The 21,676-nt window shown below is 40.0% G+C and overlaps 2 protein-coding genes across 9 annotated transcripts in view; one reads left to right on the forward strand and one right to left on the reverse strand.

Moving 5' to 3' along the window:
- The window catches only part of SLC25A21 (solute carrier family 25 member 21), a 221,053-nt gene extending 203,859 nt beyond the window's left edge, over positions 1-17,194 (reverse strand). For both annotated transcript variants that reach the window (XM_042813908.1, XM_042813906.1), the window contains exon 1: positions 17,100-17,194. In XM_042813908.1, the coding sequence (XP_042669842.1) occupies positions 17,100-17,166 (67 nt within the window). In that variant the 5' untranslated portion in view covers positions 17,167-17,194. The remainder of the gene's footprint in view (positions 1-17,099) is intronic.
- A 3,082-nt stretch (positions 17,195-20,276) lies between these two features.
- The window catches only part of MIPOL1 (mirror-image polydactyly 1), a 175,195-nt gene continuing 173,795 nt past the window's right edge, over positions 20,277-21,676 (forward strand). For 5 of the 7 annotated variants that reach the window (XM_042813682.1, XM_042813686.1, XM_042813687.1 and 2 more), the window contains exon 1: positions 20,277-20,361. The gene's annotated coding sequence lies outside the window, so the exon portion shown is untranslated. The remainder of the gene's footprint in view (positions 20,362-21,676) is intronic. The other 2 variants (XM_042813685.1, XM_042813684.1) reach the window with 2 other exon arrangements.

Consider the following 21,676-nt stretch of genomic DNA (forward strand, 5'->3'; position numbering starts at 1 on the left):
AATGTGGTGCTGAGTACCCCCATGAAACAGCTTCAGCATTCCCTAAAAAAAAAAAAAAAAAAAAAAAAAAGCACTGAAGACAAAGAACAATGGTCTATTTTATGATAACTCCGAAACTCCGAAAATCACCACAGATACAAATGGGTAGATTTCAAACATGCACCAATGCAACACTTCTCTCATAATGTAGACTATATTATTTATGTTTTAAGCATAATGATGCACCTTGGTCTGGAGCCAGTTTTCAGGAAATTTCTGTTTCAGAGGAATAGAAATTATAGTAGTAAAATAGTGAAATAGGACTTGGACAGACAATCAGGACTAGAAGATATGAATGATGTCACCTTTAAATTATCAGTTTTTTAAGCAGCAAATTGCAGATCGATTTCTAGTGCTAAATACAACCGGAGCCATTGAAGAAACAGATACATTGTAGACACAGAACACAAATGTGTCACATATGGCCCCTCTTCTAACCCTGTTTCACATTTCTTTATGTGAAGGTTATTAAGTCTTAAGTGTCAAAGGCTTTACTTCTAAGATACAAAAGGTAAGTTTTGGTAGCAAAACAAACTCTACCACATACTTACAAAGGGCTATGCTCTTAAAACTTCCACTACCAATGTGAGTTGCAAGAGTAATACAGAACTAAACATGTTTATGCTGCTGATATACATTATACTTTCATACTATATGACTTCATATTTCCAAAAATATTTAGACAGTTGCTACTGAATTCTCCTAATAGCTATGTTCGGACATAGCATTTTACCAACAGATGCACATTCTTGATGGCAGAGGTAGAATAAAAATGTACAGTGAAACTATTCAACCAGAAAGTGGTTGATGAATCGGTGAAGAGACAAGGAGTAAAATTAGAGGATTAAAAATAAAAGCATCATGGAATAACAGAGACATCCATCATCTGCAAGCCTCTGTTAGCAACAGACTCAAAAAGTATTTGCTTATATAGTTAACGTCATGATATGAGAACAAGAGAGCTGAGACAGAAGTAATCAGCAGAGTTTGGCTTTTCAGACATCATCGTGCAAGACGCTGCGCAGGGTGAGGGTATCTGAGAGCTCCATGGGACTGGGCTGGGCACGATGCCCACAGGTGCAGGACCACCAAGCTCAGCATCTGGCTGCTTTCCAGATGCTAAGCCGAAGTCCCAGATGTTCCCATACACTGCTTTGTTTCCACTAAGAACACAAACTATCAGTCTTCTGAACACAGAACTGGGATCTTATTCAAGCCAATGAGTTTTTGCCCAGACATCTTTAACACCCTAGGGACAATGTGGGCTTTTTTTGTTTGTTGGTTTGGTTTTGTTTTTGTTTGTTTGTTTGTTTTCTGAAAAGAATCTTATATTTTCCAAGAGCTTTTATAAAACTTCCATAAATACTATGAAACTTTGTAAGTTCTGGATGATGAACAGCTCAAAATCCATAGTTCTTCCATTGTAAGTGGAACTAACAAAGCCAATGGTTTTTGTGAAATAAAACTATTCTCAATTTAAAGATTTTTCAACTAAGTCTTTTATATTACAATTTTTCAATTAGAACCACACCAACACTTACAGACTGATCTTTATCTACCTGCTGTAGCTTAATTTCAAGATTTTGTTTCATATTGAAGATGAATTTAACTCCCTACAGAAAAACTTGCACACAGCAAAACCATCTGCGCTGTTAGGCTTAGAATCCATAGAGACAAAAGCGAGTGAGCCATCATCAAGTAGACTGCAAAACTCAAAGCAAGACAGCGAAGAAGCACAACACTGCCATCTCCACCTTAAATGTTGAAGTACAAGTATGACACACAAAAAGATTACAGAATACTGTAAATAACGTAAGTAAAATCCGCTAACGATTTATAAGCAAATTAAGAAGAATATTGTCAGGCATAAAAATACAGTTAACAAACTAGTGTAAGGTAGTAGAAAGACATTAAAATCAATGGTCTTAGAGCAAGCGAGCAGAAAAGGTAAATTCCCTCGTGCTTCCAGCTTCAGCCCCTGCCTTCAAGTGACACGCATCAGCCAGGCAAAAAACATTTCTGAAAGTGTTTCTATGCCTTGGTTTATCTGTCATTGTTCCAGATTAATGCCAACAGTAGTGATGGGTTGCACTGGGAAGTAGAAGAGAAGCAACTCAATCACCATAGCTGCAACTCACTGTTTTTTCCACACGTAAAATCACACAAGTTATACACTGAGCAAAGTGTGATACAAAGCCCAAAATTCACTTGCCAAACTCTAACCCCATTTCAGAATGAGTACATGTTCATTAGTGTACCATTACTACAAACAGGAGTTTCTTAAACTCCTTCCTAAAAAGCAGAATGAAACATTCTTTCCCTCTTAATCCTCACACAAAGCTGAACAAAGTCCTTTTTCCTCGTGTGGATTATTTGAATATGCATTTTCCTTGAATGGTATTTGTTAAGGCTTCGGGTTTCCTGAGAAGCAGGTCTGACAGGTGAATATATGGAAGGTGACAAACAGCTTCATCAGTATCACAATAGAGCAAGTTAAATCGCTGATATCTGTTAAGCTTTGAGCGACGCTCAGAAGCTGAAGCATTCTTGGCACTCACCCACAGCCTATAAAACAAGTCAGCAATCTAAGGAACCAGCTGCCACCCAAACCAGGCCCTGCTTCTCCTCCCCTGCCTGGGTATTTCTGCCAGCTTCCCCAGATCAGGCAAATAAACTAACAGAAAGCAAACTCTACCAAAACCAAGGTTTGTCACCTAAACTCCTTGGATCTGTTCCCTAAAAGGTGAGCATCGTTTCAAAGAGATTTCTAACACTATAAGAGCAAGCACAGATAATAGCACATCTCTCTTCTTTACAGGTCAGTGAGAAGTCTTGTAACAGAAGAGCCATATATGGTTAACTTAAATATACCCAAAAATTGTGCTAACTTTAAGCTAGATAGTAACAAAATGAAAGAAACAACAGGAAAAAAAAAAAAAAACAACAAACAAACAAAAACACCTCAATGAAAGAAAGTGTTCTCACTGTAGCTAGCACTTGGTTCATGAGAGAAACAGGGTTGACATGAGCATCATCCGTAACAGCAACATTGGAGCTGACTGTAAAGACAAATAGCAAATGGAAAAACTCCAAAACACCCAACTGACAAGCACTCTTTCTGGTACTGGATTTTTGCAGTGTTGCAATACAATAAGGAAAAGTCAGCTGAAACGTGGGGCTAAACCAGGAAAGGATCTGCTTAAGACAAATTGCCAGAAAGTTCTACATGCAGAAGAAACATGAAAAGTTTATTTCTTCTTTCCTACAGCTGATGCTCAGTAAATAGAGAACTTTCTCTAAGAGATAGCCTCTAAAGATTGAGTTTATTGCAGGCAGGAAGAGAGTGAATAAATGAACTGCATTAGATAGGAAAAAAGCAGGGGGCCTTCATTTATTTACCCAGTTTGTCTGTAGGTATGGAGAAAAATTATATTTAAATTATACATGAGAAGAGAAATGTTAGGAGAGATTGCTAATGGCAAATATTTTCCCCATTAGAAGTTTGACACCATTAGGTTTCTGGCAAGAATAAAGCACAATCTGCATGCATTAAGAGCACACTGCTATTTAGGTCCTGCTTGGCACAAGACACGCATTAGAAAAATACATCAGACACATGATATTCTACATGCGATGATCTGATCTGGGGAGAAGACTTTTAGGAAAACTATAGATGACGAGCAGCTCTAGGCTAAGCAAATCCAAACGGAACTTTGATCAAATGCAAGAATCTCTGCCAATCTCTCAGAGCATTATCTACATCCATCCAGCAACAGATGAAGGAGAAAGATAAATAACAGCATGTACAACAGCAGAGGAGACATATGCTTGGTTCAGGCCCAGAAGCTGGATCTGAGCCTCCAGCTCAAAGCTGTTGAAGGTGATCAACAGAGATGGGATGCAAAACTCAGTAGAAAACATGAGAAGTCAACAGGTCCCAGCTCTGACTGAAAGAAGTAAGATGTCCGGAGAAGTTGCTAAGGCAAATATTGACATTCCGCTTACCTAACACTTTCAAAGTGTAACCCAGGAAGTCAAGATGGAACAGCAATGCTATCAGATAACTGAGAGTAAATAGGCTCAGACAGAGAAGGCTGTTTTTCTTGTAGCTTGCTCATTAAAAACCTGTGCTGACTTTACTGTACTAAGAGCCCATGGGAGCCATGCCTCTCACTCATCAAGACAATCACGTGCAGACTAAATACAAATCAGAGAGAAAATATCTACAAATAAGCATCCCAGACCCTTTAGCAAAAGGCAATAGAAAATCGAAAATATGCCAGTATCAATGTGACTTTACATTTCTAACTTGGAAAAAGGGAAATCAAGCACTAAAAAGAATGATTTTCCTTCAAGTTTGAGAATAAGTTTGAGAGATGTGATAATCTGGTGCCACTGAGCAGTGGCAGCAAGCAGTAGACTAATGTGTGCCACAGATGGCTATCGCAGTGGTAGATCAAAAGGGCTTTCCTCTTTATCTGCAACAAAGGCAGCTTCAATTTGTTGAGGAGCAAATGTGCTTTTATATAAAGCCCTAGGGTGGCCACTTCTCCAAGAGATTTAAGGCACTTTTCTGTGCATCACACAGTGATTTTCACTAAACACAATGCATCTGATCCAGCAGTACCTCGCAGAGGGTTGCACGTTTTAGAAGCACAGTCAGAGCTGATTGGATCTTTCAAGCTCCCTGGGTATGAACTATACAGCCTGTTTTAGAAATCATTTCTTTCACTATGGATATATACTGAGACTATGATCTGTAAGAGAAATGTGATTGACTACCATAAAACTATTTTCCTGTAGGATACCATTTTTCATTATTATTATTAAAAGACAGCAATTTTTTAACATGACCAACTACGGATGTAGATATCAGATAAAGTCTTGTGCAGGGTTCCCAACAAACAATCTAGTTTACTAGATTGTCTCTGATTTACAACTAGTTGGGGTTTTTTTGTTTGTTTTTGTTTTTGGTTTTTTTTTACACCAAATAGCATCTGCAGTCAAGTTAGAACAAGTAATTTAGGTGAAATGGGAACTTGGATTGAACACCTCTGTGCCTCTAACACTGAGAAATGCCCATTTCCCCAAAAGTGCACATGAAACATAAATACAATAGGGCCCAGAGAATAGGGCAGTTGTGTTTGAGGCTCTACTAAGCTTAAAAAAATTAACACCAATATGTCATTTCTCAGGAGATTTGACTCCCTACCCTGGCTGCTGCATATGCAGCTACTCTCCTGCTGAACCTGCACCACTGTGTAAAAACTGCAAGACATAAACACCCTCCAGAAAAGCAAGAATGAACCCAGTTTCGTAGACCGGTGAAAAAGACCCAGAAAATGGTGCTTTCTCGGTTCCTCAGTATCCTGGGTCACAAGATTATCTAAGGAAGGTCCCAACTTCTTCCCTGTCCTCAGGCCTATTTTGAATTGCTCTGTAAGCCACAGGCATCAAATTTTTGCTTAGGCAGAGTGCAGGCAGTCTAAATTTTGCTCTTAGTCAAAACTATTTATATTACAAATTTGAATACTGAAGGGTTTACAAAACAATTAGCAAACAGAAATATAAAATATGTTCAAGTTTTACAAACAATCCAATGATAATACAAAATGCAATAGAATGATTTATTCCTGTCTGAATTTAATTTCCTAACTACAGAGTTTGTAGCCAAAATAAAGATAAATAAAGATATTCTTATTCCAGTTGAGCTAAGTAAGGTTCCAGCCCTCTTTATGTCCTCTGAAAAAGAGATTCATTAAACATGACTGAACCTCCCTTCAGAGGTTTCAGTTCTTCATGGATTTTACAACCATGCTTCTAGGTGCAGTTATAACCACAAATTAAAGTGTAGAAAATAAGGTATAAGATAGAACAGAAGATGACCAATTTAAAACTGAGCTTGCAATAAATGAGAATCTATCTTTACTTGACTGCTGTTTTTCTCTGAAAGATGCTGCCATCACTCAGTTACATCATCATCACACAGACTGCACATGACTCAGTCCAAGCATCACAACAGCATGCCACCATAGGATCCCTCCCCATTCTTAAAAATAGTTGAAAGATGCACAGATAAGGACACAAAGGACTACAGACAAGAAGAAAAATTAAACAATAATCAAATCACAGCTCAGGCAATGCAAATCATCTCCGTCTCCTTCTGTCCAGGATGATGTCCGTGCTTTTCTACAGGTTGTACAAAGTTTTAGCATGCCAGAGAATGTGCCTGATTTACTTGCAAGTGCTCATTTTTCCTGAGGCACCAGAGAAAGCACATGATTCTTGCAAATCTCAGAACCATCTGAAGTCTTTAGCGAAATTACTCAAATACAATAAAAAATACAGGCATATGTACAGTTGGATGCATACACAGTTAACAGTATATTAAGTGTGAAGATAACGGATATTTAAGTAGAACAGCCATTATTTATTCCTTTTACATTGATACATAGAAAAGAGAGAAGGTAGGAAAGGTGGGATCAAGCTACACAAGCACAAGAGTTGTTACCTGTTACTTCAGCGTAATTCCAAGCATTCACTGTAGGGCTACAAGATCAAGCAAACTACAAGTCCATGTAAAGTGTTATGGCGAGTCTCTGATGATCAGTGTGTTCCTAATGATTCTGAAGGACATTCACGAATGTACAAAATCTGTGTGTGAACAATATCTAACCAAGACACTGTGAAACTGCTTTATCCAGAAATTTTTTTAACAATTCATTATCTACTGCCCCTTAGCTTCATGCCAAGAAGTTTGGTAAGTGACATTTCTAGCAAACGTGTAAGGACTACCTGCTCCAATTTTATTGGCACTTCTTGCTTTTCATAAGTTTTCAGTCTCTTTGTATAAAATTTAATATTAAATAAACTTATTTTTCCCTATTTCCAGTAAGTATTTTTTTCTGACGATCTTGCTGTTTATTCTTCAGTTGCCAGAAATATTTGAATTGCAGGTAAGTACAATGTTACATAAGAAATGATACTAAAGAGTTATGTTCAAATATACAGTAAATTATACATTTTTCAAGTTTTCCAAAACAATGAACATAGCTTGAATTCTTATGCATATTAGTATAGAAAAGGAGTTACACTGATGTACTACTTCAAAAATTGGTCATATTTTCTTTTAGTTCATGTGTGAAATACCAGATGACATCCTGGTTTTTATGCAAAACATCTAATTCTCATTTAGAAGAATATTTGCTATTACTTTCCAGAGTTACAAGCTAAAGCCCAAATCTTTATTCAGGAAGAAAGAGAAACAAAATACTATTTGCTTACAGTAATTGCATCACATGGGTACCCACATTCCTTTGCTAGTCTTTAATTAAATCCATGTTATGCAGAACAGTAATTATCCATGCCTGACATATCTTTTTCTGTATGCATTAACCTAACAACAATGAACTTTTGACAGACAAGGCAGAATGAAATTTCATTTTTCAAGAGCAGGATGAGATCTCTTACTTTACTCCCTTCAATATCCACCCTTTTAAGAAAGAAGAGCCTTCAATTACTGCAAGATGATTTGTTTCTTCCAGAAAGCAGTGGACCTGGATGAGTTGATTGAAAAACATTGCAGCTTCTGCATGAATTTATCAACGTCTACAGCCCAAAGTAGGTTTCCAGCTCTGCTGGCTACATCCATCTTCATAATCAGCCCAAATGACAGAAAACCATAAAAAAAAGGCTGCCCTACAGAAGTGTTCACGTCAGACCTGAGCAAAGGGTATTTGCAGTCCAAGAGCCATGCATCTAATTACTGCTTTAATGCAACCTTTGCATCAGGCTACAGGTAGTACATTCTGTCAGGAAAGTAGCAATTAGGAAGAAAAATATTTAGCAGAGGCAAGACTAGTTGTACATCTATTAATACAGTACTTCAGTTACTATTCCAAATGGCAGAATTCCAACAACTCAGTAGTAACTCGTTTATCTAACCAAACGCGTTAACTGCAAGTGTTGCCCACATAAACTTCAAAAGACTGAAAAAACTTAATTTTATCTGTCAATCAATAAATCTATTTTAAACAGATCAATTTTGACAATTATGACTTGACGAAATACTGAAGAGCATTTCCAAAATGTTGTTCAACGTCACATATGGAACCATCACAAGCATCTACACCATGATGTCAGCTGCAGCTTGAGAAGAAACTATTACTTAGCCCTTCAAAGCCAGAACACAATAAAAATACTGACTACTGTTAGGTGCTATTATAATGTAATATTAGTTGAAGAATGCACACATTCTACTGTAGTCTTTAACAAGCTATGGGGGAAGGTATAAATGACATGGTAAATTTATATTTGAGTTCAAGGAACGTTTTTAAGAGTCTGTTTCCCATTTAACTCTCAAACCAGAAACAATATTTTCATTTATAAACATACTCATTCATAATCAGGCATTTTGTGCTTTTGAGGGACCCTTGAAATAAAACCTGCAGAATTTTAATAACTTATTTTTAAAATAAAGCAGTATCTTTTCAACATACATCATTTGATACTTTCTGCACTGCTCCACAGTCTAACATATAAGGAAAGATTTTAGGGAAAATTTAATGTAGTGTCCAAGTATAACTTTACTTTAAACATGAGGTCATCTAAACATCTGTCTGCAATATATCCCTAGGGATTTAAATCAAAAGTCTGCTAAACATGTACAATCATTTTGAAAATAAATAACAGAACAAATTTAGTCTTGATTATGATTATCATGCTTTTTAAAAGGAAACATTTATTCTAATAAGAAAAGTCTGAACTAATTTAAACTTTATGGACATTAACCTAGAAGAGTTTCATACTCCAAATAAACATTTTTTTTTTCCATTTAGTGTAGTCTCTAACAATATTCACTGTTTAATATTTGCAGAAAGGCAGCCCAAGTGCTTTCTTTAGCCCCCTTTAGAAGCATCTAATCAATAATGCTCTATTTCTTCTTCTATTAAGAATTATTATTTTGCAGAAAGGACAAAACCTTGTTGACAGATCAGGAAAAAAAGGTTGATTTGCTTCATTTTTATCATGTAGAATATCATCATATTTTATGCTAAGGAAGAACATGCCAGATGTAATGTACTGCTTATTGATAGATATTTTCTTCATTGCTTAAAAAAAACCAAAAACAAACAAACAAACAAACAAAAAAACAGGAGAGGCTGTTTTAAGTAAAGACCATCTTATTGCTCACCTAGCATTTCAGTTTTGCTATTTATTTATTTATTTTTACTAACAGTAAAAATAAATAGTAAAAAATAAAAGTTTACTAACTACTAATGAGCAATGAGTAGAGCCTCCTCTGCTTAATTCAGGGGAATGCCTAATTTCATTTCAAATCCTAACTCCATTTCTGAAAAGAGAATGGAACACTCATCCAAAAGACAAAATACTATCTTGGTCCTTAAGTTACTTTGGTTCTGCAACCACAGACCATAAAATGAGTGCGAGGAGCAGGACTGTGACTCTCAAAGCTCTCAAGTTCTTCCAGAAGTCTTTTCCTCTTCAAATTGCTTTAAGTCTGAATGGAGAACTGTTTTTGTTGAGGAACTGTTTCAAACATGAACTAGTACAACAATCCAGGAAAAACAGATGTTACTTAAGATATACTCACAGAGATATAAAAAGTGTGCTGGACACTGTGTTTAGAGTGTGCAGCACGAACAAGGCAACCATTCTTGTTCACACATTTAGCAAGCCTGACAAAACTGGAGTGTATATACATGTACAAGATCATGCTGACACTTGTCAGCATTTATAACAAGAAAGTCTTTTGAAAACCAAATTCTTCTAACAACCTACAAGCAGTGTGATGCTTTGTTTTGTACTTGTCTCCACAAGGTTAAGCATGAATTTATGTCGTAGGCAAGGCAGCACTGCAAACCAGCCTGAAGAGAACACACACATAAGGCTGGTTTATCATCACCAACACCTAGCATTCATAACCTCATGACTCAGATCCCAAATTAATCTAAAAATCATGGGAACTGCCTTCAAATTAAGTTTGTTTTTAAAACCTTTGCAACTTAACATTCTTTGCTTTCATGCTGCAGCACTGACATAAAGATAAGAGCAAAGTTGAACAACCGTGACTACACATTCAAACTACATATGCATCTTTAGTAAATCTTTACTAAGTATCTTTCATTAAATACTAAGAAGCAAATACAGACAACAGAAAAATATATAAAACTCTGCCACAAGAACACTTGCAATCTGCTGTAATGGGAAGTGAAATATAACAAGCAACGAATTTTTCCAAACTGAAGATACTAAGGCTCTCATTTTGCTTTTGGGACAGTGTCTGTTTGGAGACACCAGCTATACATTACACTTCAGTACAACAAAAGCAACAGAAGTCCTGGGAAACTAGGATAACAAAATGGGAAATGATTCATTGACTAAAGGCTGAAAGATGACCCATAAACTATGCTTCCTGCCTAAATGCAGCAGAATGAAAAGGATCCAGAGGGAATGAGGGGGAAAAAGAAACAACCAACAAAACAGCAACTGTTAATAGGGTGGTTTAACAATTAAAAAGCAGATAAAGCAGATCTAAAGGCCAATTACTCCTGTATTTTCTTTCCCACTATACAGGTTGGACTTATCAACAGCCTTAAGACTCTTTGAGACATAACTCCATTGTCCCATCAGGGCACCAGTGTTATAGGTAGTTCAGCCTTAGGTATTCCAGCTATCAGTGGTGCTGTATTTAAAAGTAATGAGACCTCAGGACAAGACCTGCTGTTGAAAAATGGAAGGTACTTTTCCTGCAACTATGTAGCTTTTGAGTTCTGTTACAAAAGAAGCCTTTGACACGAATTACAAACCCTCAGTACAGAAACTACTACTTTACAGTGACTGAAGTTTAACCTTCTTCTTGCAAAATTGATAACTCAGCATCAGAGAGTGAGAACTCTCGATTACAAATAAGATTAATTGTTAATAAGATAACCATTTTTAAGGGAGAGTTTTGGCAGTCTGACATGTCACACTTGATGAGCTCTTCCAATTTCACTGTTGTGCTAGCTTGAAGTAGAAAAATAACTAGAATAAGAACAAATGATTGCAAACTAATAAGAACATCCAAGGGAATGCCACAAAAGGGAATGTCACAGAAACTGAGCTACAGATCTGAAGAAACACTTATCTGCAAGTATTTACACATCACTGTAGGTCATGTTCTTGCCAATACTTGAAAGACATTAATTTAAGTTAAAGCAGCCCATTGTGCCTCTGTCTTAATTGTTTATAAATGGGCAATGAGAGTTTGAAGAGATTTCAGCTACATCACATGAAATCTATGGTAAAATAAAACAATCATCAAGCAAATTCCTCTCCGTGAAAATCAGTAGCTAGTTGCACACTGATTCAATTGGGCCAAAAGTTTATCCCAAGTTTTCTGACTTACATGTGGTATCTCTGTCTTACCACCACCCTTGGACCTTAGTCAGTGATATAACATTCTGATTGTCATCCTCTGTAGGTTTCTCTTCATAACTGAAAGTCAAATTCAGTATCATTGGCTTTGCAGTGCACATGAAATAAGTATCCACTGATTATGAATTGTTTTATGCTTTTGAGTTTTACTTTCAAAATTCTAATCCAAATTCCCATATCCTAATCTTCTCACCAGCACCAACCTCAACATACCTTTCATATCACGTTCTACCACAGCATGACGTATTTAGCATCTTATTCTAATACTACACTGCCACCTCGTGGGTAATGGAACAAATGAGTTAAGATCACCATCATTACTCTTCAGGTTTTGAGCATCTGGGTTTTTGTGAGGTGGGTTGTGTGTTTTTGAGATAAAATCTATTGTATTAGGAACTAACAGTAGAAAATACATAACCTTTCTCAAAGCCCTGAGTCTTATATGTACAAAATCTTAAGGATAAATGTTTATTGCACACCACACGCCACTCAAAAGCTCAGCCAGCTTTTTTTTTTTTTGCCGACAAAACCTTGACCTTTTTCATTTTCTCTTCACCCAAACTTCTTCCCACCCTGCTTCCAAAGAAGAAATTCCCCTCTGAAACACTAAGCCCAGCATCTCATACAAAACCACCAATTCTCAGCCCAGCAGAGAAAATTAGCTTTACTGCTAAGAACAAGTTCATTCCCTTGGAATACTTTAGCTTGCAAGACTTTTTTTCCTGAAATTGGTTCTCTTTAACTGCTTCCTACTCTTCGTTCGTTAATATAAACAGTTTCTGTTAATGTCCAAAATGCCAGTTTAGTAGAAGCAGTGAAAAACAACTAAAACATACTCAGATAATATTTCAACCTTAAAAGACTTCAGAAACAATAAAGTTTGAGCACTTTAAAACCATATGGTTTCATGTCAAGATATTTAGCAGCTTTAGCTTTATACTTAGCTAGTTGAAACTACCTCTGAGCATTAAGTGATTATTTTAGTAATACGTGAATGCCAAGAGTATGACTTAAAAGCAAGAAAAAAAACAAAAGCAAAAGGAAAACATGAAGTGGTCATCCTAAATTTTAGTTTCCAGGAAAAAAAAAATTGAAAAAAAAAAAGAAAAAAGAAGAGAGTCAGCAAAATAATCAAGGCAACACCTGGGGGATGGGGGGGCAGAAGGGGGGAAGTGGAGAATTAGCCAATTCTCTTGCTACTTGAAAGTGCTTCCTATTCTTCCATTATGCTCCTTCTCCCCTTTGTATAGGCCAAACAACCAAACAACCTCAGGTGTTTCAGACTATGATGGCTGGCATGCCTTGCAGTGATTTTTGCCAGCTTAATGCCTCCAGTGATAGGAGGACCAAAAACTGCTTTTAATATTGCATCCAACACTCTCACTCTGATGATTGGTTTTCCTGTTATAGATCTGCTTCAAAGGAGTTGCTGCAATCCAGGATAATCAACTCTGGTTACTCTTGAAATAAAACACCTCTCAAAAGACAAGGTTTGGACTTTCAAAGGAGCTTAAGAGAATTAGACTCCCAAATCCTATTAGATTTCAATGCTGCTGGAAACCTAACTCTTTCAAAAAAAATCAAAGCCCAGAAGTCTAGACAGGCAGAAATCCTGCTGTTTCATGAAGATATGGAGAATGAGGGGGAAAAAAAAAAGACCAGCTACAGTTATTCTTACATAGAAAGTAAATACCTTTATTAAAAAAAAAAAAAAAAAAAAAACAAAAACCACCAAAAAAACGAAACAAACAAACAAAAAAACAAAACAAAAACAAAAACACAGAAACAGCTCATTCTGACTTTCCCATATTCATTAGGCAATAATAGAAAGCCAATAGTTCACGATGATTTATTAAACAGAATTAAGAAACTAAAAACACTGAATTATAGTAGGAAAGTATTTAAAGATGAGTTAAATATTACAGATTTGAAAGACATAATCTTTTGTATTTATCACCTACTACATATAGTGAATAAACCTTTCAACATTTTTACTTCAAAATTAAAGATGATAATCATGTTTATGTGAAGGTATATGGGAGCAAAAGAAATGAACATAAAATCTCAGTTGTATTTACTTGGTATTTACATTACCTGCAGTTTTAGCTGTTTCCATCTGCAAACTTATTACAATTTTAAAAAATAATAATAATGAACACACACCTATACCAAGCAGCAACATGCTAAAACATTCAGGGTAGCCAAATTCAAATCCTCCAGCCAAATTCAGCCACTTCACTCAGCCAATAGTCCTCTGTGCAATTGTTTAAGATGACATTTCACTCAATCTTTCAAATTGACTCAAGAGCCTTCTCTCTGAATGTCTTGGCAAATCTACTCAGGTATCACAGAATGTAATTGGCATTGTTTGATTCCTTTTTCTATGGAATGAAATCTCTGTTGACTTTGCATGCAACACTATTTATCGCTTTAATTTCTGCCTCTTCTATACTGGCAGAAAAAAAAAATTATTTTCTGATCCTTATGAAATGGAGAAATAAATTATTCTTCCCATTACTTTAACTCTGCATGTACAGGGCTGCTGAAATAACCATTTTGTCTTCCTAAATATAAAGCAATTCTGCAGTTACAAATTCAAAAGCTCTTCCTTTCACAATGATTTTTACAGTTTAAAGGGTTTGTTTTCTATTTATTTTTTCCTGTAAGTTCCACACGTGCCTTAGTGTACTAATTACCCACAAGAGAAAAGGAATACATCATCAATTCTCTACACTGGAAGGGGCAAAACTTAGTAATGAAGTGCCCCAATTGTATTTCAGTCAAACTCCTGTTCATCTCTATACACCTAGGCAAGCAAACAAAATCAAATTATTCTCTATTATAGTTGATCAATCCAGGACTCCAAAAGATGAGAGCAAACTGAAAATCAGCAGGAAGAACATACATCAAGACTAAGTAAAACTTCATATTTAAGATCTGAGGTCACCCTCAGAGCTTTCAGCCTAACATGAAGTCAAACTCTGAGCTCCACAGAAGCAGATGCGCTCTTTGCCGTAGACATCAAGAAGGTCTGAGATCCTGTCATGCCTGAATGTTACAGTTCAGTGGTATCAGAGCACTGACTGAGTTTATCTTTAACTCTGAAACGCCTCAAACACACAACAGTATGCTAAAATCTTCTCTTTTACAGCACCAAATGCTTGCATTTCTCCTTACTTCAGCATGCCAGTATCTTCCATTCTATCAGGCTTGTAGACTGATGTGTCAAGCTTGTCAAGTAGACTAGGTGTCAAGCTTGATTTCTTTTCCCCCTCCTCTCTCTTTATCAAGTACATGAACAAGCCCTGACACCTTCCATAAAGCTCCAAAAATCCCTTTCTTCCTGTTCTGACAGCTTAGACTTATCTCTAATCATTTTCCACTTGACCTAGCAAAATCACATCTTCTCAGATCCTTTTGCATCAGACATGCGGATGCTAACCAACTTCTCATTTTACTTATGCAGACATTCATTACACCCACTCTGGTGTACAATTTGTTCTCTGACTTACCTTGCTACTTTCCTACCACTGTTTTGACAAAGACACCAAATTAGGGCAACTTTCTTAGAGCTTCCTTCCTACACTCCTTTTGCTTAACTGTATGAGATAAGATGATCAGAACTTCTTAAAATCTATGCATTCATTCATATTGCGATTTTTTTTTCCCCAGTTTCCTACTAAATATCAGTCTATGGTACAGGTATCACAGACACCCTATGGTATCTGTGGAATTTGCGCACTAGTAAATATGACAAAGGGCCTACAAAAACCCCCGGTCCTTCTGCAGAGGCAGCCAAAAGCAATACGGGTTGTCAAAAAGTGATACTGGAAAACTGAATTCAGGAAACCAAGTCCCCTGCATGGATGAAATACTAAGTACACTCTCAGCAACTGACACCCACCATCCTTTCCTTCCTGCTTTCATCACCTCCCTGTTGGATCCACACTTGTCTGAAATTTAACAATTGGACTAAAGACCTCAAAGCCAAGGCCTTCCTCTTCTATCTTCTCTATAAATCACAAGAATTCCATTGAGTTTCTAAGCATGTGTCATGAGTGTTAATATTCAAGTTTCATCCATTTCCCTCCAATACCTGAAAACTCCTCTGTCATGATGCTGCTGTTATTTAAGGATTTAAGGAACAGTCCTTGTTTACTTCAAACCCAATGAGTAGAGATCTCTGCACAGATTCTAAGTCAGTGATGGAGCTAATGAACATGCCTGACAATTGACCACACAAATTGTTGCAAGCACTTTAGCAGTATGCCTCTGGATTACATACAATAGATTTTCCTTATCATACTTGAAAAAGTGTTAGGTGTGGATTAGTTGTCTCCTTGAAAGTTGTCTTAAAATTTATGCCTGGCAGATAAGCACAGTTTTTAGTCCATCTCTTCCCTACACCACCCTCACACATACTTCCGTTTTCCAATTGCAGTTCTTCTCTAAGACTCTCCTTTCAGCTCTGTGACAATTTTCTTTCCAAACTAGGATAGTTATCCAAACTACCCTTCTGCAAACAAGAGCAATTTTTTTAAAGAAAGCAGACTGACTTCAGAGTACAGAAATCAATCAGTCTGAATCAGTTACATACAGACCCTCAGCTATAGGCAGAGAAATATGTCATCTTGCATAACAACTGCTGCCAAAACATCTTGGTATCTCACCAGGTTTGAAGAGCCTTCAACAGGCTGGCACTGATTAAACCCTTCTTCTTCCATGGGGAAAGAGGAGGTGGGTACCAAGCAGAGCCTAAAAACATTTTAGGATTTCCAAAGCCACACAAGAGCTGTATAAATCCAGCACATGGAAAAGGCCAGGACAGCACAGCTCTTTTCTGTTGTGACATCTCCTTGTCAAAGCCGAGGGCTGAACATGAAGGACTGCAAAGTCAGGGGCACAAAAAAGAAGCACAACGCCACAAAAATGATACATAAAACACAGTTTTCCTCTCTCCGTTATAACATAACATGGCAAACAGCATGCTGACTGAAAGTGATACTAAAAACCAATTAAAAACACAATGCATAGCTGAGATGCCAACAGGATTTACAAACACGCTGGAACAGCAGGGTCTGGTATCAACACTCCCCACACCTAACATAAATATTTAAAGTTTATTGTTATGTAGGGGAAGCAGATTAAAGAAATGACCCAGCAGTGCTTTTGCTATTACACAGAGTGATGTGGGCGGCTTTGACGTTTGTAGTTCCCAGTCCAAGTAATGTAACGTAACTACAGCTGTCCTGCAAACCGAGAGGGACCTTTCCTACACACCACCGCGTCCCGCGTGGGTTGAGCGGTTGAACGGCGGCCTTATCGCCTACAGGGCTGCGGAGTGCGCTGAGAGCGATACGCCGCAGACGCCCGCCCCCGGGAGGGCAGCACGCTTCCAGAAGTTACCGCAGCGATCCGGCAACGCTGCCCAAGGCAACGGGATCCTCGAGACCCCCCGCTCCGCCCGAGGGGCCACCCGCCCTTCCCGCTCCCGCCGGGGGAGGAGCCGCCGCCTCACGGAGTCGTTCCCCACCGCCTCGTGCGTTGTAGCAGCGCGGCGCGGCTGGACGGGACGGGCAGTTTCCCCGCCGTGGGCCCGCGCGAAGGGAGCGTGCACTTACCCGCCGAGCCGCCGGCGGCGATCTGGTGAGAGGCCTCCTGCAGAAAGCCGCCGGGCTGCCGAGCCATGGTGACCGCGCCGAGGAGGTCGGCTGCCGGAGAGTGGCTGCGAGCCGGGGCCGGGGCCGCGCGAGGCGGGAGGGGGGCAGAGCCGTCCCGCTGGAGCCGGGGGGAGGCGGGGAGCCGCGGTTATCTGCGGGGGGGGCCGCAGCACGGCCCGGGTAGAGCCGGGCCCTGCCCTCTGCCCGCCGGCCCCTGACGGCCGCAGCGCGAGACTCGGGCTGGCGGCTGAACTCTGGCTGCAAGCCCGGCAGCCCTTTGCACTCTGCTGGGAGAGCAGCCGTGTCCTGTTAGCGCGCTGGCGGAGCGGCTGCCACCTCCACCGCCTCGGCCCATTTACTCCTTTGTGGGGTTTGTGCCACGCTGCACGCGCTTCCTGCAGTCCTGGTCCCCGCCGGGGCTGAGACCCAGCGAACGCCCACCAGTTCTCCTCACTGTTCTGCTTTCAGGAGGCGTCGGTGGTGCCATTTGGCGCACTTGCCATCTTCCTGAAGCGCACTGTGCTATAAAAACCTTTGGACTATGGCTGCTGCTCTTTGGTGGTCAAAGGACACAGGGATTTCGGGTGGACGGTGCATGCGTCATGCAAACCCACAGGCTCAGCAAAAGCTCCCTGGCCTTGAGCACTGTGACAGTCAGCCCTGGTTCTGACATTCTCCAGCGTTATTCCTGCCAAGGCCAACCGACACTTTTCAGAAGATGCCAGGATACAATGCAGGGGGTGATATTGGCCAGAGGCTCTTCTCCAGAGTCTGTGTTGGCAGGGCTACACTGCTGAAGGGGAGGACAGATCACCTGTATGGATGTGGAGCAGCCAAGGGCGTTTATTCTCAGAGACATTGGGCATAGGTATAAATGTCAACATGTCTGTTGTTGCTGTCTTTTCCCTAACTCTGAGTAGCACTGTGGTTTCTCACAGTCCTCTCCATATTTTCTTCTAATACTACTACTTTTTCTTAAGCCAACAGAAGGCTTGTCCATTCAGCTCAAACTTGGTCCTTTTCTAACAGTGAGAAGATACTTACATACAAGCATGGTTCCATTGGTTTTGAGGAGAGAACAGAGGTAGTGTTGATCTCAATGGTACATTTATTAGAGTTAAGAACATAGATTTTAAATGAGATGTCTCTTGAATAAGATTCTAGATTGCTGTTAACCACTCGGATAACTTGGGTTTAATTTGTTTTCTTGCTAAGAGCTCTACAATGCTAACGCAGACAAGAATATTCCTTTTCAGTCAGAAATCCTTAACATTATCTTCAAAGTGATTCCATTAATAACCTTGAACTTTATGAAATAAAACTAGGCTAGATTTGCTGGCACATCTCCAAAAGAAAGGGAAAAGAAAGATAGTTTTTGCATCCTTATTTTTTCTCTTCACTAGAGGGAAAACAAAACCAAACAAATAAAAAAGAAGACAACACCACCACATTTTGCTGTTATCTCACCAAGTCAAGAAGTCTAAAGTCTCTTAAAAGCATTATTTGTAACAAGATGCATATTATATATTCCTGCAGCACAGCTACTGAAAGCAAATGTTGGTACTCAGTTCTTTTTCTGTTAGAAAAGGGATCTGCAGTCCACCTCTTTCACTGGGAAATAACCTGTGTACACACAAAAACCTATAATGTTCTGTGATGAGGTGCAATTTGAGAAGGGAGGATTCTTTAACAGCCTACAAATGGGTTTTGTGCATAAGGTTTTGAAACTGCAGTAGTTTCATCCCCTTAATTTGCCTTTCTGAGAATCATTTGCCAAACCTTTGCAAACGTTTTCCTGTTTTGAGAAGCAATTGCAGGTACCTTGGAATTTGGAAGTCAAAACTTAAATATAACTTAATAAAATATATATTTGGAAAATGCTTCCATGAAGTCTGCTCTTGAAGTGTTGTTCTGATAAGTTGGTTTGTGGAGTGTGTGCGTGTCTGTTGTGATAGTTTAGCAACAAACGTTGCTAAGTGACCGGAAGTTCCAAGGATAAAATGAAATGCAGCCTTCAACAATTCAGAACAAAGAGAAAAGGGAAGTTTTTATCGTTACTGTAAAACACAAGAACACACAAAATATACACAAAAGAGTTAATAAAACAATAAAACTGAGCTATAATATTCAGTTAGATAATTTGCAAGCATCAGCAAACAAGCAGTAACTTGAATTCTTTAATATATGTAAGAGCAGAGTGGGAATTGCTGTGGGAATGCAGAATAACTTCCTAAAATTAAAGAACTTATAATGTGTTGGCATTTAAGTAATTGAAATCTCAACTTCAGTGTTTCATTAACATTAGCATCATTTCCCTTGGTTTTGCACTTTGAGACTGCTGCTCAATTAAATACAGCAGGATCACCAGTTCTCCAGTGTTTGGTATCAACAAAAAGCAGATGCTGAAACATCACTACTTCACTTATTGCAGGGATGTAGGTCTCACTGTGCAATGCTTTTTTATTACAAATAGCAAATCAGGTATTAAGCTAGACTTGTTGGAGTTGTTCAACAGTCAAGAAAATTTGGAGTTGGCCAGATGAAGGTGTTTGGTTAGAGTTGTTGTGTGCACAAGGTGTCGCTGCAACAAAAAGGTTTACATAAAAATTTGCTTGTATTTAAAACACAAATGTGTTGACCCCGTCACCATTAAATTCTCACATATATATATTGCATTTCTTCCTCCCTATGCTTCCTCAATAGGCAGCGTTCCCATTATGTAGGTTTCCCAAAGCACTTCCAGGCTTAATCCCATTTCCACGTGGCCTCTTCCCAAACCAATGCGGCTCTCCATGGCCTTGGCAGCACTTCTCTCTCCATAGGCGGGGAATACCGCTCCTCGCCAGTCTGGGCAGCACTCCATCGCTAACCCCTCCAAAAGAAAACAACATTTTCCCGCGCACGGGAGGACAAGCCTGCCAGACGCCAGCTGTGTCCGCACACCGCCCAGCAGACCTCAGCCTTGCGCTACCTCTCCCGCCCGCACGGCGGCGCCGGCTGCCCTGCATCGCCCGGCCCGAGTCCGCAGCCACCCCCGCAGCCGTGCCGTGCCGTGCCGTGCCGCCGGGCCCCGCCCTCAGACCGCGGCCCCACCGCCGGCCCTTCCACGCTGCGCGCTCGTGGGGGTGGTGCGTTCGGCCCTCCTCCTGCCGCGGCCGCAGCTCTCGGGCTTTGTTGTGAAGGCTGCACGCCGGCAGCTTGCCCGCGGGGGAGGAGCGCTCAGGTAACGGGGCTGGCGGGGCGCTTCCTTCGGCTGCTCCGCGGCGCTCGGGTTCCAGCTCGGCCCTTCTCCTGCGGTGGGGCCCCGCGCTGTGCCCGCAGTGCTTCTCCGCCCCCTCGGCCCTCCCCGCCTCCCGCCGGGCCTGCTCTGCCGCCGGGTCAGCGGCTGTGCGGGACGAGGGTGCGCGTCGTTGGAGGAGCGCTGGTCGTTCCCTGTATGGCTGGGAAAGTGGGAAGCGAGTTGGCGGCGCAGGGGTACGCGGCTCGGAGTGCAAAATGGTGTCAGCTTGGTGGGAGAGGGCACCATGGGCAGCTGCTCCTCCGGGGAGGAAAAGTCACGGGGGGAGTTTGGGGTTACTTCTCCCCGAGCAAACCGGGAAGGTCGGAGCTGGGTATTATAGTCAAGCAAGAACGGGTTGCGGGCAGCACTCAGAATTGTAATGTGTTAAAAAGAGAGGAAAAACAGACAAAAAAAAACACCCACACGCATTAACAAATACCAAAGTAAAGCTTGTAAGTCTGTGCTTCTGTTTTGAAAATTCATGACTTAAGAAAAACATCTTTAAGAAGTTCCCATGTGTTTTGCACTTCAAGTAAGCTTCATAGGAGCCTGTTTCCTTAATGATGCTGTAAAGGTCTATTTCATTTGAAGCAAGGAGCAATATTTTTTGAGTGCAAGCTATTTGCAGGATTGTTTCTGTCTGTCTTTGAGGACATATTTTACTATGGCAGTGCGCACCCTTGGATCGACAGGAACCACCGTTTTTATCTTTGTTCATTTAAACACGCTGTGTCATTGACTTAAATGTTTTGTAAACTTTTAGGGAAAGTTAAACGAAGTCTAAATTGTTAAGATAAACATAATGTGTGAAGTGGCTGGCCATTCTGTTTTTATTTTGGTTTTGTTTTCATAACAAAAGGTAGCCATACACAGTGAAGCCCTTCAGCCATTAGGCAGAGGTGTGAAGCTGACCCTTGTACACGAGCAGTTCTGTGAGCGTGGTGGGAAGCAGCTCTTCTGCTCATCGCGGATTTCATTCTCTTGAAAGTGATGCGTTTGCCTTACCTGTCCAGCTGAGGATAAGTGACTGTAGCTCTAGGTGCAATATAGTAAGTGAATGGAAGGGCTGAGCAGTATCATGTACCGTATTTTAGAAAGAACAACTTCTGCTGCAGGCTTGGGGGAAAGAGATGGAGCTGTAAAGCTGTGCTGCATCTGAACAGTGCCAGCATTACTGAAGGGACTGCAGCCCTTCCCAGAACTTTGCTTGCCTGTGGCAAGAACAGACGGGAGCAAAGCACCCTCCTGCCCGTTTCTT

The sequence above is a fragment of the Centrocercus urophasianus genome, unplaced genomic scaffold (genome assembly GCF_019232065.1).
Source record: "Centrocercus urophasianus isolate 14NV4802_14NV808 unplaced genomic scaffold, USGS_Curo_1.0 seq_14, whole genome shotgun sequence".
NCBI classification, from domain to species: Eukaryota; Metazoa; Chordata; class Aves; order Galliformes; family Phasianidae; genus Centrocercus; species Centrocercus urophasianus.